General features: G+C 31.5%; 1 protein-coding gene across 1 annotated transcript in view; it reads left to right on the forward strand.

Annotated features, from left to right (window-relative positions):
* The first annotated feature begins 2,258 nt into the window (after nt 1–2,258).
* Nucleotides 2,259–16,949, forward strand: part of LOC133185087 (fibropellin-1-like) — a 44,542-nt gene continuing 29,851 nt past the window's right edge. The window contains exons 1-8 of the mRNA XM_061320144.1: nt 2,259–2,627; nt 2,835–3,030; nt 9,833–9,969; nt 12,134–12,268; nt 13,111–13,248; nt 15,343–15,490; nt 15,710–15,820; nt 16,501–16,611. Coding sequence (XP_061176128.1) covers nt 2,259–2,627; nt 2,835–3,030; nt 9,833–9,969; nt 12,134–12,268; nt 13,111–13,248; nt 15,343–15,490; nt 15,710–15,820; nt 16,501–16,611 — 1,345 coding nt within the window. The remainder of the gene's footprint in view (nt 2,628–2,834; nt 3,031–9,832; nt 9,970–12,133; nt 12,269–13,110; nt 13,249–15,342; nt 15,491–15,709; nt 15,821–16,500; nt 16,612–16,949) is intronic.

Here is a 16,949-nt window from a genome sequence, read left to right on the forward strand (position 1 = left end):
GCCGCTTTATATAGGGGTCCTCAGATATAGGAATATAGGTCATCTGAGTGTCTCAGTTGACTTGAAATGCAATACATTTCCTTTGATTACCTGTCAATTTTATTAGAGGCTTAATTATCATTTCAGACCCTGTTTGCCTTGAAAAGAAGAGCATGACTTTTATTAACAGGTATTTATTTTCTCTGTTTTTTGTTTGTTTGTTTGTTTGTTTTTTTGTTTCTGTTTTGTTTGTTTGTTTGTTTGTTTTTCTTCAAGATGAACATATTTTAGTGATTTAAATTTTGTTATTTAACTCTATTTTCATAAGAAAATACAAGCTCAAGACTCATGCAAAATTTTATGCCAATTTGTATGATACCTTGTGTAAATACCAAGGTTCACTAGGAGATTCTTTTGGCTTCTTTGGCCCTGTAGAATTAAGAAAAAAAAATCTATAATTGAAAGTTCCTCTAAGTATCATATAGACCCATCTTGATAAGCAGTTCTTCAATATCTTTTACGGAGCTCAACATCGGATCCAAATATTTGGAGATAGAATTATTACTGAAATTTTGAAAACGCACCTTTCATTTTTTGGGTTCGGAAAATGTGCTCGTACTCGTATTACCAAAACACCATTTTTCGCTAAATCAAGAACTTTGAAATTTCAGAAAACCTTTTTTTTCAATACACATGGACTTTCGGGAAGAATTATCTTTATATGTAATGAAAGCATTGCTTTAGTTTGTTAAATTAATATTTTAATATTTGTGAAGGGGTATACTCGTAGGTTAAGTGGACCAATGTCTTTCTGCAATTAGATTTAGATTTTCTGTTCGAAAATTGAGAGAATATTGTAATAATGTCTCTTTCCAGTAATGAGATCGGCAATTTTAAGGAGCCCAATGTTTTCAGTAGTAATCATATCGGAGTTAAAATTGGATTATTTACCGGGTTTGTGATGACTGTTATACTGGTGACACTAGGTGTAGCTGTGTGCTACTGGAAGAGTAGGAATAAAGATATAGAAGGTAACTGTTACTTTAAATAGTTGTACATAATATCGATTGATTGATTGATTCTATGTTGTTTAACGTCTCATTCAAATTTTAACTCATTTAGATGCCACTTGCTTTAGTTGAAGTGCTAGATATGTTTACCTATTTCGCTTACTGTGGTACGAGTGAGAGACTTTTTATTGTACCAACGCGTATCATGACAAGGGACCCCAGTTTTTAAAAGTCTCGTTCGGAAAACCCATAACTTCCACTTGTAATGCCTGGCGCTTCATTAGAAACATTCACCACTTATGTATTAAAGTTTTAGATTTGACGGGGCACCGGAAACGAGAATCGAACCTAGATCAGACTTACCAATCACTAGTTAATGCGACTGATCATTGAACATTATAAACTATTAAAAGCATATTCTTATCTGCACACATACGAGTATTGGCCTTATCAGTGTGAGAATGTTGAAAATTTCAAATAGAAAAATGAGATTTTTTCAAACATTATCGGTTTTAAAAGCCATGAGCAGCAAGCAATGCTGTATAATATACCATATTAAAACTCCATCATTGGCATGTTGCTGTTTAAATGCGTCTATGATCCACTTTTATTCCATTTTTCAAATTGTTCTGTCTAATTACAAGTAAACTTTGTATTAAAATAGTGATTATGAATATGCATTTATAAAAAATGAAATGATAATGTGTTAACACTGGTATATGTAGCTTGCTTTAATCTTTACAGACAACTCGGTGTAATCTCTTCAAATGCCTGTTTTTTTCAATTGACATCAATTTGAGAATGATGAGGACGTACAATGATTAAAAATATCAATTCAAAATTTAAAATGGTAATGTAAGATGCCCAAAAATACAACAAAAAAAATTGTCTAAATGAAATAAGTTTTACATTTTGTGAAAGGAGAATTCATTTACTTAATTGCTACTTTCAGTGCTGCGTTCACTTAAAGCTGTCTTATAAACGCTAGCCCCGGGATATGCATAGTACATGTATAAAAGTTGTTGTATTGAAGAGATGAAAGTTTGACCATTTTGGTATATTTTAAAAGTGAAGAGTGGAAAGTTTGACGATCTACTAGTATTAGCAGTGCGTTTTAAAAGAATGTGATAATTGAAGAGTTGACAAAAACTTTGACGATTTTCTGAAAATCTTCAATTTCGTCAACGTTTCCACGTCGTCAAAGTTAACACGGTATTGTTTAAGAAATTCAGTTTATATACGCTGCTTTTAATTATTGCTTTAAAAAATATGGATGCTGGAAAAGTCAAAAGCTACCTGGATCTTGATAGTTTAAGATTGGACACACACGATGAAATAGAAAGACATCTGAAGAAAGCATTGTCTTCAACAAAATGTAAGAGGAGGAATTGCGAGTGTAAACATTTGAATTTGAAGGACATTGATCAAAATTATGACGATATAGGGGCTCATTTGAAAATTAATATCTTAACCACACATCATGAACTTATACACGGATTTCTGAAAAGTGGAAATTTGTTACACGCCTTAGTGTCTCATTTTAATGAGTTAAGAGGAAGAAACAAAACACTGTATGGATGTCTCATGTATATTGTTGCTAAAGGAAAGTATAGAGTAGGAGAATCTATTGATCACAAGGTAAAAAAAGCGTTTCACCTAGATATAACCGAACATTGTTTCAAAAAATGTAAAAATTTAAATTTGTATACTAAATGTCTGCAAAAAAGTAATCTTGTGAACGTTCAAGATGAACCAACAGATCCAAACTGGCATTATTATGTTTTTCATCACGTGTTCCTCTATTTATGTGCGTTTCATTCCTTGTTTGGTTTGCATCCCAAACAGGTGATGGAATATTGTAACATTGACGCAGTTTTACAAATAGTGCGACCATGCGATTTTGGCGATTGTGAAGACAAGACTAAATTCTGTGTAAAAGCAGATAATGAAGCCATCAATTATTTCTATAAACACATTGTAAAGAGTGACAAACGACTTGAGGAATCATTGAAAGATCATCCGCTAGTTCGATACGCAGTTGGTACAAGCGTTTAAGAACTTTGTTTTCAACAACCACTTGAAGAAAGATTGTACTATTTCAATTTTATGTTTTACTTAGCGGCATGGAACAGTTTATTATGCTGTCTACGACGAGTATATACGTATGCATTACTAAAGGAATTTACTGAGAAGATACTGAAACATAATGGACTGAAATGTGTTATGACAGTATAAGAACACTTGTACTATCCAAGCTAGCATCTTCTACCTTTGTGTGGAAAAATATTGATAGATACATGTATATAGACTTTTGCATTCCTGTAGTAAATTCAAATCATAAATATAGTGGAATATTTCAAAACGTTTAACACGACTTGTATATGATAATTTGAAACTGTAATTATACATTAACTGAAAATTGTTTACAAATATCTACATTAAAGACCATATTGATCATCAGGTCAAGAATGCGTTTAATCTGGAGATAACTGAACATTGTTTCATAATATGTAAAAAATTAAATACTTATACAAAATGTCTGTCAATAAGTGATCTTGTGAACACTGAAAATGAACCTGAGGATCCAATCAGACATTACTACGTTTTCAAACATGTCTTCCTTATATATGTGCGTTTCATTCTTTGTTCAGTTTACATCCCAAACAGGTGATGAAATATTGTAACATTGACGCAGTTTTACAAATAGTGCGACCAAACATTTTGGAAGACAAAACTAAATTCTGCGTAAAAGCAGATAACGAAGCCAACAATTACTTCTATAAGCACATTGTAAAGAATGACAAGCACCTTGAAGAATCATTGAAAGATCATCCGCTAGTTAAATACGCAGTTGGTACATATGTTTAACAGCTTTTGTTTCAACAATCAAAGGAAGCGAACTCTTAACTTATTTGAATATAAGTGCAGAATATTTGGAAATTTTATGAATGCCCAAAAGCATGGAACAATTTACAATGCCGTCTACAAAACGCTCGTACGCACGGCTTTTCTAGGCAATTACCTTTGCTGATTGGATATTGAAATATCATGGGCTTAAATGTCCTATGGACAGTAAAATAACACTTGGAATGTCCTTGCACCAACTGCCTCTGTGTGGATAGAGTTGCTGTACATATACCCTTGCATCCCTGTGCTAGATTTATTTCACATATGTAATGAAACATTTAAAGTATTTTGAAACAGCTTGTTTATGTTGTTTGTTAGCTTTCTAACGTCCCTTCGAGAATTTTTCACTCATTTTTAGACGCCGATGGAGGGCTGCAAATTTAGACCTGTACTCAGCACTTTTGGCCTTTGAACAGTGAGGATCTTTTTCGTGCCAGCACCTACTGCGACACGCGTACGGTACCTCGGTTTATAGGTCTCATCCGAAGGACCAGTCTCCACGTCACACAGTGGATTCAAACCTGCGACGTAAAGATTAACCCCGCGTATCAGCGAGCGAACGTTTATATGCGCCATGCGGGCGACAACTTATAAACGTTTAATTAAGTTTTACATTTTTACAATGAACATTCTCCTTGAGAAAGAAAATAAAAACAAGAACTATGAAAACAAAATAGAATATAAAGCGAATGAACAACAAGTTTGGCTTTCCAGAAAGCCTGAAATGTCATCTCTTTGGCTTCATTAATGTCACAGAATTAACAGTGGAATGTTGCATTATTTTCTCAGCTATTACAGGCAGAAGTATCGCTTTTGTAAAAATGGGGGGGGGGGGAGGACAGAAAAAAAAATCGACGATTTATCTGAACAATCTTTGACAAGGGGAAAAAAGGTGCTATCCAAACTCAACATTTTCATTTCTTGGAAGGAGGGATTACAACTTTTTCGACAAACATATTTTATATTATAATACATCCCCATGGGATGATTTGACGTACGGCATACTGCAACAAAAGGTGGAAGAGGGGACAAAGGTGCGCCTTTTCAATGTTTGGGGAAAAAAGTGGAAGGGGGGGGGGGGCTCCTGATGCTACGTGCCTGTATTATTTTACCTGTTGTAAATATACATTATTCATTTTAAATATTTTAAATATATTTTGTAGAATGTCTGTAAAAATAATTCTAACCACTGAGAAATATTCGTAAGAATTATTTAAAGTCATATGTGGCGTATTTTTTAAATAAGTTCAGACTACCTAAATTAAAAAAGATCTTTCTATTTGTTTTATTACTTTATATAGAAATAGGACTTTCCTGTAAATTACACAATTTAATTAAATCAATCACGTTTCAAAGATATTAGAAAACAATAACCGATTTATTTTCCGATTCCGCATTTAATTAACAGACACAGTTTATTTTTTTTTAATCAATCTAATTATGGAAACATGAGGTTATTCAAGTTCAAAATCGGTGAAAAAATTAATTTCAACGTTAATAACATATATCGTGTTTAGCTACACTCAATCTCGTATTTTTATTTTTTAGCTCAGATACGCCATATATAGCTTTAACAATTATTCCGAAAGAAAATGGATAAAAACTTAGCGTTCCTTTTGACTTTAGTTCCTAGCCGCCTACTACGGCAGCAAAGAAGTTTTAAAGCGTCAAATTAAATTAATCTGAACCTCAATTAATTCCAAAGACTTTCCTTGTTTTCCTTAATCGTATCCTCTGAAGCCATCGAGCCACTGGGTATACCAAGGGAAAATTGAGACACTCCTGCATCATGCCCTTCTCTTGCCCATTCAGATTCATGTCCTAATGCTATATTATGTATAATTTAAGTACATGTATACGCTCCTGGGAAAAAAGTAATGCATAGAAAGGTAATAAAATTGAAACGTTACCATTTAAAATTAAGTTTTTGCACACTGAAAAGAACCCCAATCTACCAACATCGATTTTATAGGCTGTTCTATGAGACACACATTTTATAATTTTGGCTTTATTTCAAGAATACGAGGAGTGATTTTTTTTTCTTTTTCTCATTGACAAAAAAAAAACGCAAATTAGAAATGCATAAAGAAACTGATAACAGTTGTTTTGTTTATTAATTCTTAAAATCTGAGCCAATTAAGAAAATTGTATCTTTTCCTAAAACTTTTCTACAGGGGTAAATTTAAATAAAAAAGAATAGTCCACCCATCCGAGAAAATACTCATAATTATTCTTTATGATCTTTATTCCAATTCATGCAGCACTGAGTTACTTAAATCAGAGACATTTATGTTTCTGCCTAAATTGTGCTTTTAGGTAATTATAAAATTTCTTTTCTTCGATTTTTTAAAATAAATTCTGTTATATTTTTCTTATATTCGTCAGTAGTTATCGATTGACTAAAGTACAAATAAAAGTAAAGTTATTGCCATTGTATATATGCATTTAATGTGAGTTGTTACTTAAATGTTTTCACCGTTTTCTTTCGTCAGTAAATCTTTGGATCCACGCCTTGGCATATACATTTTGTGTATAAAATTTGATTCCCGCGCGCTGACCATCGTTTTACTCAATAGCCTAGATACAATGTTTATGTGTATTTTGAAGACTCACCACCACCCAAGTGATTCTACCTCTATTACCAGGGTTCTCCATGGGCCGTATAACGTGGCGCAGTTAAATTCCTTAGCGCCACAGTTAAAAAAATCAGCGCCATAGTTCCGCCACGCTTAAAATATAAGCGCCGCAGTATAAATTTAAAAACCAAATGAACCTCCAAATTATGTACCGTTTGTCAGTTTCTAATGCTAAACCGTTAATTTACTCTAATTAGGGCCAATTGTTGCACAAGCAATTACCTTCTAGACCTCGCTGGATACTTGAATGAAAAGAGACAAGCCATTTTTTTCCTACACATTTCACGTTAATTGCAAAATAATGAATTTTTTTTTTTAATATTAATAAATTCATGTTTAATAGTTCTACAGATAACCACGTCTCTTAAATTGCATTTGTACTGCGTGTCAAACATCGCACATATATCATGAATATTTGCAATGTTGAAAAATTAACGGTAGATCCACCAAAATATTATTTTTATATATGACTCTAAACTGTTTAAGTATTTGTTTAATTCACAAATTTTAAGATTTTTCAGTCGTCAGACCGAAAATTGCAAACACATATAGATGTTAGCGTAATTGTGTGACTTTCCTCCGTCCTCTAATAAACACTATATAATTTACCTTTTGTAATTTTTTTTTAAAAGAGGGTTCAATGCTTAAAACTTGTTGTTACTGGTACTTTTATTTTCAGATTTTATAAGCTAATTTTTGTTTATTTATAAGTACGTATGTGTTTGGGAAGGGGGGGGGGGGTCTTTTTCACAATATATGCATATATTTTCAAAACATTTTATTTTTGTTTTACACTATGTTTAATCGATATAGGTTAATTACTTTCATTATTAAATTTAATAATGAATTTGCCAAATAATAAATATCATTTGTATATTAAACTATTGATTCATTGGAGTTGTGTGTTTTTCAATATATTTCGTGGTTCCTTCGCGAATTCGGTCGCGAAATGAACGCAAATATTAACACTTCGCGTAAGTCTTGCGCCACAGTTAAATTTGAAAAGATGGAGAACCCTGATTACTCTTAATGAACCCTGTGTAGTTTTACTTTAAGATGGACATTTTTGTTAAATAAGACAGACTTTGGTCAATTTTACTTACATCTCTATATTTAGAAATCGTGTCATCATCAGGTCCTTTGCCAGACCACCAGCTTAAATTATCAATGGCAGCTTACACTAGGACTTCACTTCCGGATTCAAACTTAATATGTCATCTCCCGAGGGAGATTACAAACAGAACAAAAATATAAAGAAACAAACAACAACAGATTCACACATACCTAAAAGACTGGAAAACGGAAATTTTACGACATATTTTGTCTTTTTGATATAATATTACTGTAAACTTCAGGATGAAATTGTTGATGGTTCAACGCTTCTGCACTTTAAAAAAACACAATAACACGAAGCTGTTCAGAACTAGTAGCTGACTTTAAATAAATCTAAATATCTAACCAGTGTTTGAGATACTATTAAATAGTATTTTAAAGGAAAATACCTATTATATATTAAGTTTGCTTTTCCAGAGTAAGAAAGAACAATGCCAACATTGACTTCCATTTATTTGAAAAAAGTGGACAGATTTGATTATATTCTTCAATATATTTTTCATTGTGCTTCTGATAAAGGGATTAATGGTTAATCCATTTAGCATATCGTCCAAAATTGCTATTTAAGCTTATTAATACGAACAACAATAATTTACTTATTCAATTTTTTTTTTAAAAATGTTGCTTAACCGAAAAGAAAATGATATACTCATTTAAAACCAGGGCTTAAAAACAAATTTGCTTAAACAAAAGTTCCCTTTAATACGACAGGATATCATGTTCTTCTTCAAGCGTACAAAAGATCTCAGCAATAATCCGTCAATAGCACATACAAGGCTTCAATGGAATTCCTCACACTTACATAAGTAAATGCTATATATTATTGTCTGGTTTACTTTAAGAACTCTCCAATTCTTTTCACCAGATTTTTCTGGTGCTAATGCTTATGCTGTTGGTTAGGTATTCGTCATTTTTCTGTCAATGAAGAGATGAACTTTTTAAATGAATGATTAATGGGAATTTTGTATTAAAACTAAGGAGCAAACAAAAACTTATTCATGTAACAACTTATAGATAAACGATTTATCCATAACGCAATGCAGAAGATAATGGTCCTTTATTTAGCTAAGCCTATATTACCTTCCCTTATTTTATGTGCCTCCTGCTGTGGTAAAATAAAGCTAAGAAGAATAAAAAAAATGAAATTAATATAGATTTTCCATTACAATTTATAGCATGCTTTAATGAAGATATTATAAAACAAAAATACACAAAAAATAATTTGTGAATGAATAAAATGAACTAATTAAATAGAAATCGACAGGTCATTAATTTTTAGAAATCAACTACATTCCTGAATTTCATCTATCTTTCTACTATAAGCCACTATCTATCTATCTATCGATCGATCGATCGATCGATCCATCCATCCATCCATCTATCCATCCATCCATCCGTTCTTCCGTCCATCTATTCATCCATACACCCATTTTTAGAAAAAAAGTTAAACAGATAGAATGATTTTTGGATCAATTTTCAAGAAAAAAAATTAAATATGAAATTCAAAAGATCAGTCCATATGATGCTCTAGTAATCAGTATTGCTCCCAGTGTGCATCTGATTTGAATTCATTTTTGACAAACATTGAACAAAATTGTTGTACAATATCTTCTAATCTAAAAACTGTAAATTGTATTGAAAATCTACCATTAGCATCATAATATTGTCTGTTAGTATGCACTTTCATACCTAGTGTTCTTTAGAAGAGTTGATCGTCCCTTTACTATTTTATTAAAACATATTTTAAGATAGCTTTTATTGTGAGAGAAAACGCATTTGGCTCCATAGATCTGGAAAATTTCTATTTTAGGGACGATATTTAAAAAAAAATAAATACGTGTATTAATATGTAATCTGAATTCTTATATGACTAATATAAATATTTTCGGCCGTGGAGCAATAGTGATATTAACTGGTGAAGCTAAATGGTATGTTTTTAATTTTGAATTGCATCTTTTATTTTAACATTATATTAAAGAGAGCTTAGATTATCTTTGTAAAAAGGCAAGAAATGCAAGTTTTTGTCACATGGCATTTACTTTATACCCCATTGGTTAGATTTAGGATTTCCATACCGGAACAAAAATCATAAAACAAATGAGATAAACGAAAACGTACTTCAGTTGTTCGTAAGAGAAACAATGATACATTTTTGCGTTTTTGGCTTTCTTCTTGTATTTGCCAAAGCTTTGCCTCTTAGTGATTTCTATCCATTCGGATTTACTGCGGGGGATTCACGATTACTGCCTGATGATGATTCCTCCCAGAGTGTCCCCATTCCAGCTGGTTTTCCCTGTTTTGGACATATGTACTTTTATCTTTATGTAAGTTATTTTTGATATGATATACTGCAAGGAATATTATTTGATTTAACTTATTCTAATTCAAAACAACTACATATTGGGTTTCTCGTTCTCTTAAATTTTCTAATCAGTGAATTAAATGATGTATGAAAGTTGTTTTGAGGTAAATATATAGATTATATAAGAGAAATTATATTCTCTACATAACTAAGGAATGATAAAAATTTCAAAATCTCTAAAAATCTCATTCTTAAATTGAATAAATTGCTGGAGACTTTGCGGTAGCTTCCTTATAATCAATGAGGGGAAAACTTAAAGTAAGACTAGAATTGAAAAGTATGGTAAGATTTTATCCAAACAATTGATTTAATTTCACAAATTTATATTTCATTTTCACTGCACTAAAAGTTTAAGTTTGATTTGTTATCTACTAGCTTACTTTGCTTAAAATATTAGCATGAGCAAATTTCAAAGCCCCCCCCCCCTCCACCTTTAAACAAGCAAACAAACAAAAGCAAAAACAAAAACAAAAACAAAAAAAAAACTTTGTTTATTTGCCAAGCGATAGGAGTCAATGAATAACAATTAATTTGGTTTGATTCATATTTCTTTTGATGTGTTATTGTTCCAGGGTAAAATTTCAGAAATTATCGATTTTTACGTTTTAATTCCTCACCAATGTATGATGATAGTTAACAGTTACAATGCTCATAAGTCCAAGGAAACATTAAAACTGATAAAATAATGAACATGGAGCCCTGAAAACAGAGGTGGGCTCATGTGACATGGTATAGTAAGCTTCCCCTATTGACAGCTCATACCCGTCGTGAGTCCCTCGTCATGATCGAGCAAATGGAGTAATCGTTAGACAAATCAGTATGAAAATAAAGGCTTTGCAGTTTTTATAAACATGCCACTCAACATTCGACCTTACGAGAGGCTGTATTTACAAACAAGGTTATTGGTCAATCATAGAATCTGCAAAATGTTGATTTTAACTGAGATTGTTGATATCTTTGTTACTTCAATCTATTTGTCAATAGTTTGCTACGGTTTAGAATTTTTTCGTTCGTAGAACATGCTCTTGCGTGAGGAATGAACTGGAAGATAATAAAACCTTAAGCGGGTAATAATGATGTATTCCTACATAGTAAGAAAAGTCAAGTTTATAATATATTTTCAAATGTCGAATTGGAGGTCATAGAGAGTTTTTGTTACAATGAATTCTTCTTCATAAGAATACTATTAACAGGTCTGATAACAAACGAGCACAATTATTACACATGAAAATTTAAACAGATTGTTTGATGAAGTGGTCTTTCAAGACACTACAGATAAGTAAATGAGGAGCTCAAACAATCTCAAAGTACTTGTATCTGCAAAATCAGAATAATTTGAAGCAAAGTAAGTCTGTAGATAATCAATCAAAAATTTGGAAAAAAGAGTTTTTTCTTTATTGAAGAAGTAGTCTTTAAAACACTACTGGCCTATAAAATGCCCGGTCTTTAATTTATTGTGGGGAATGGTTGTATAGAAATTTGATGCATTGAATTAAGCAAAATTTTGCGATTTAAAATTTTCTTACAGCTCTGAGCAATTTTTTTCTTCAAACTTCCCGTCTCCTCTCCAATGCATTGTTTCTCCTGAAGTTTCTCCTGTGGATTACCTCTTGTAGAATTAAATCCAAGTTCTTTTGAAATACAATCGTAATAATAAGCCTTACAAACAGACTCTCTTATGTTCTTTGTCAGCTCGAACCATTACAAACTGATCATATTATGTATTTCTTCAGTCACTTTTGAATCACTAACATTGAAGGATAGATTGCATTCTTGTCTACTTTGTATAAAAATTAAAAAAAAGTTTGATCAAGTCGTAAATGTTATACGAAGGTGATATTCCCTGAGCAAATCTACAAGATGAAAAGTGGTTGTTCAAAGTAACACTGCCTTTAAATGGAAATAGCAACCAAATAGGGTAACTAAACATTCGTGATTAAAACTTTCGATCTTCGTCTCATGAAAAAGATTTTGCTTTGAGAAACAAGTTTCAAGGACAATGCTTACTCTGCATTACTACTCTTAATCCAAGTCCTTAATTGTTCTATTCAAGGAGAAAAGGTTGAACCACATTGATAAAGTAATAAAAGATTTGCACTTTCATGCGTATTGAATTGACATTGTAGGTGAATAACAATGGAGATTTGTCTTTTGAATCCCCGCTGAACGAATATTCTCCGACACCTTTTCCAATAAATGGGTCTCATCGTATTATTGCTCCATTCTGGGCAGACGTTGATACAAGGTACAACAATGGAAGTGTATGGTTTCGACAAACAGTAATATCAGATTTGCTTCAAAAGGGGTCAATATTGATACGACGCCATTTTCCGAATCTAACAAACTTTTCTGCTTCCTGGATTTTTGTTGCAACATGGGAAAATGTTACCTTTTTCGGCGCAGATGCTTTGGGTCAAAAAAAGGTAACAGGATGAGTATTATACTATTATCCTGCAACCAACGCTTGCATTGACGGAATAAGAGTAACTAAATAAGCAAAAGCTATATTCGGTCATAACGAAATACAGCCTCGTGCATTCCGACGCCCTTAAAAGCAGTATGACATCATGTATATTGCCATGGCGTCACAGGTTTAATGCAGAAATGTTTATTTAATGACAATAGTTCGTTTCGAAGATAATGTAAAACTTCGTTGCAGGATGATCAAAATACATAACTATCTCGAATTTTTGCTTCTATACAGATTAAGTATATAAGAACAACAGAAGAAGACAAACTCTTTAGGAGAGATTTCGAATTTCATTAAACTATTACTTATCTCTTTTAGTAGATAATGTAGAATTTGGTGATTTTTGATATTGTTTTCTAAGATATGCCTTAGATGGAGTTCAATAAATATTAAATTCATGACATTTATTTGGGATTTCCATATATTTGAGAATTAGAATAATTATATACAATTATACCATTTGAATGTATAATTTTATTGTTTGCACCAATACTTATTTTGATTTTTTCGATTCATATAGAGGCATTTAATATAGAATTTAGGTTAGATTCGTAAAACTTACATCTTTATATGTACTTTGTGGTTCACTTTATCTGAAATGCCGTTTAGTAAAAATATTCACATTGTCAATAGATGAATACCTTCCAGTCTTTATTAATCACCGATGGCATTTATTCCTTTGCTGTTCTGAACTACTACAAGATTGTGTGGACAACAGGAACATCCAATGGGGGAAATGTATCCACAGGACTTGGAGGCATAACAGCACAAGTAAAAGCCTTTTATAGCACTTTCATGTATTGACTGATAGGTCATTTTCAAGGAATAAATGTTCATACGTTGTAGTACTTTGTTTGGAGTATAGATCAAACGTAAACCTGAAGATGAATATTGATAAATAAATTATTTCTGTTTATGCTTTTTTAAAATACACATTATAACATATAAATGTCTACTTGCCTTTCTTAAAAAGAGAAGGGTTATTTTATATTAAAAAATAAAATCGTGTGGTTGAAATATTGATAATTTTTCCTCTAATTTTCCCAGAAGTATTAACTCATTTCATATAGTTCATTTTTTGGTAATTTTTTCTTGATTATATTGCTTGGATCAATGTGAATGTGACAATCTGTCAGCGTCGTCATTAGTTATATTGGCAGCAGTCGTTGAAGTTATACGAGGGTCATTCAAAAATACATAGACAATGTCCCTCATCATCATATTATTTTTCCAAGAATTTAGATCAACACATTCTGTTGATGTGTGAAGTTTCATTCCATTTGATTAAATGAAATTCATGTGAGTCAATTTTTAAAGCAACATGTTGTGTCATCACGGAACACCTGAACAACATTGTAATGCCAAAACGACGTTGAGAAATTTTCTAAGAATTAGTCTTTTCATTTCAAATACGGTTTGTAGCGTCTTACCCATTCATAAACACGTATCAATAACACTTGATACCTAGTTTGCTAACAATTGTTCCAGTAGCATAACTAAGATTGTAAGTGTTTTTAAATTATTTATACCTCGTAAATCCGCATTTACACGTTCCGCAACAGTGACGCGCATATCAAGTTTCATGACTTTACTTACTCTTTTGATAAAACTTTTACTATAATCTTTCTTCGCAGACCGTATATCGTCCAAATCAAAGTCTGTACCATTCAAAAACTGTTTTTCTATGTATATACAAATGCACAGCTCATTTTAAAAAATATATTTCCGGAATCCTCCGGCATTTTCAGATTGCTTCAGAGATTTCAAGAATGCAAAGCAAATTTTTATTGCCACTCGTTGCTCCATGTCGTCCTTCGATATAATCGTTTTTTGCATTTTTACATCATGTCTTCTGTCTTTAGAAATTGATACCGTTTAAACAAAGCGTGTATTACATTACATTTTAGCATCTGAAGTAATAGATCAATACTAAATTTAAACATTTTAATTTTATTTTGTTTCAGCTCATTTATTATAGGCATTATTATAGACAGTATGAAGTGTATAATTAGTAAATAACTCAATTTTGACCCTGCTCAGTGACCCAATTTTTGCTGTCTAAAATCTTTAATAATTTTGATAAATATCAAAATATATTCCATTTATATGACTCAAATTATTTGAATCTATTGTTAAAATATGTGTACAAAATTTGGTTATATGAGGTTAAACAGAATAGTGACGACAAAAGTCTACGAATGTTTTGAATAGCCCTCGTATAGTAAACCAGTAGTAAAAACCAAAAGGAATTTATAAAGTTTACCCTTAGTCTTTGAAAGATTAATTGTCATTATCATTAATTGACCTTGCCTATTTTGTAGATTTGAAAATAAACAAAGTAACTAAATTATTGAAATAAAAACTAAAATATTTAAATAAAAAATAGTTATATTCTTTCAAATCCACCTGATGTTATAATAAGACTATTCTCAAAGGAGTCGAAGACTCTCCCATATGAGCGCTTCCACCTCATTTTTAAAATCAAATGAATTCTGGCTTCTTTATAGAAATAAAAGAAAAATTAATAGAACATTAAAATATCATGTCTCTTAAAAAACTTTAGTCAGATTGAATACACACAAGTTTAAAGAAATTAGTATGAACGATATTCAACATCATTTTAATTCAAATTTAAAATGTAAATTTCTGCTATTGTTGTCAAGCGTGCATAAAATGTTTCGGTTTTCCCATATATTATTAAAATATGATGAAAAAAGATTCCAAATAATATCACTGAGGGAAAATAACAATATAATGGATCCCTTTACTAGAATTAATTGTTAAAAATGTTTGATGTCAACATTCGCATTGAAATTTTGAAATCTGAAAACCTTGCTATATATTTGACAATTTTTACAAATCCAGGTTGGATTTAACAATGGGGATGGAATTCATTTCTACTCCGTAGAAGGATCAAGGACAAATGACGTTTTAAACCTTACCCACATTTCAAACATCAACATTCCGGGTCAGTTTGTGTTCCGAGTGGACGATACTATTACTATCACCGGAGGTAATGTAATGACAAATCAATGTAACAGTGAAACATCCTGTATATTTTGTTTAAGATGACCTTCAATTAAATAAGTTTTGAATTAAATTTTACGTAGAAAAAAGTCAAACAAAACTCGTTAGTATGTAACAAGAAGCTCTCTCTGGAAATAAAAGAATATATTTCGTTTTCTCTCACATCTATGAAGATTGCATTTGAATTCTTTCATTTTAATCATAGAAACTGATAGCTGTACTAGCAATCCCTGTGTTAATGGTGTCTGCACTAATCATACCAACAGTTACACTTGTGTCTGTCTAGTTGGTTATACAGGACAGCAATGCGAAATAGGTAAAATTTAAATGGATTATTATTTTAGAATACGTGTCATTAATCTGCATTATGTATAAAATATGGAGATAGCATCTCTAAGGGCAATTTTGCGATCTCTTAAACCAAAGATATTTGTGGAATAAAGCATGGATAGGTACATGGTTATGGGTGTTAACATTTACATAATCAGGTATAAGTATATAAAAACAGGTTTTCTGCTTCACAACCGCATGGTCATCCAGTACGTTTTACATATATTGCAAAACGCTGTTCCCTGGTGATGTTCAAGGTAGATATTTAAACAATTATTCCACATGTCTTTTTTTTCTTTTCAAAACATATTCATTAAAAAGACGGATTCTCACTCCTGAGTGCTAATTCTTTTTTTGAATAAGTGATCAGCTTAACTTACATCACATTGTATAAAATATTACATTCAAAATATTGTAAATAAAGCAATGCTCTTATCATTTTTTAATTTAAAAAAAAATATTAGGAAAATGATGTTTCATGAGAAATAAGGCAGACAATTTATTTCGTAATATAACTCTCATTTTCTAGGAAAAATTGAATATTTCATATTAAATATATATACTGTGATTTTCATTCATTATACTTCTTTAACTTTTTGAGAGAAAACGCGTTGACCCTCTGACCGCTGGAACCTCTGTAGTAAAGTCGTATCATTCTCATCCTAGATATCAATGATTGTGCTAGCAATCCCTGTATTAATGGTATATGCAATGATCACACAAACGGGTTTACTTGTGTCTGCCCAGCAGGTTACACGGGACACCAATGTGAAACAGGTAAACTTAATAAAAAGTTATTATAAATACATAACCTATGAATAAGGGAAATACAAAATACATATAAACCTTTGCATTAAATACATGTTATTTACTCTGGATACTTATAAAAAATGTAAGAGCATGGTAAATTCGTATTGATCAGCATTAAGCATTCTTGTTTGAAAACGGAAAGTGAAGTTATTTTCTCTTAATTTTCTCTTAATTCTCTGGTGCTCTGGAAAAAAAGACTGGTGATTTATAATATCTAATGATAGCAAGTTGCATGGCAATGAAAACTTACAATATTGAACTTAGACTCGATTTCTAAATATTCTTCCACAAAAGACTGGGTCAGA

This window comes from Saccostrea echinata, unplaced genomic scaffold (genome assembly GCF_033153115.1).
Source record: "Saccostrea echinata isolate AGI-Se365-2 ecotype Australia unplaced genomic scaffold, CSIRO_AGI_Sech_v1 ptg000012l, whole genome shotgun sequence".
In the NCBI taxonomy this organism is placed as follows: domain Eukaryota; kingdom Metazoa; phylum Mollusca; class Bivalvia; order Ostreida; family Ostreidae; genus Saccostrea; species Saccostrea echinata.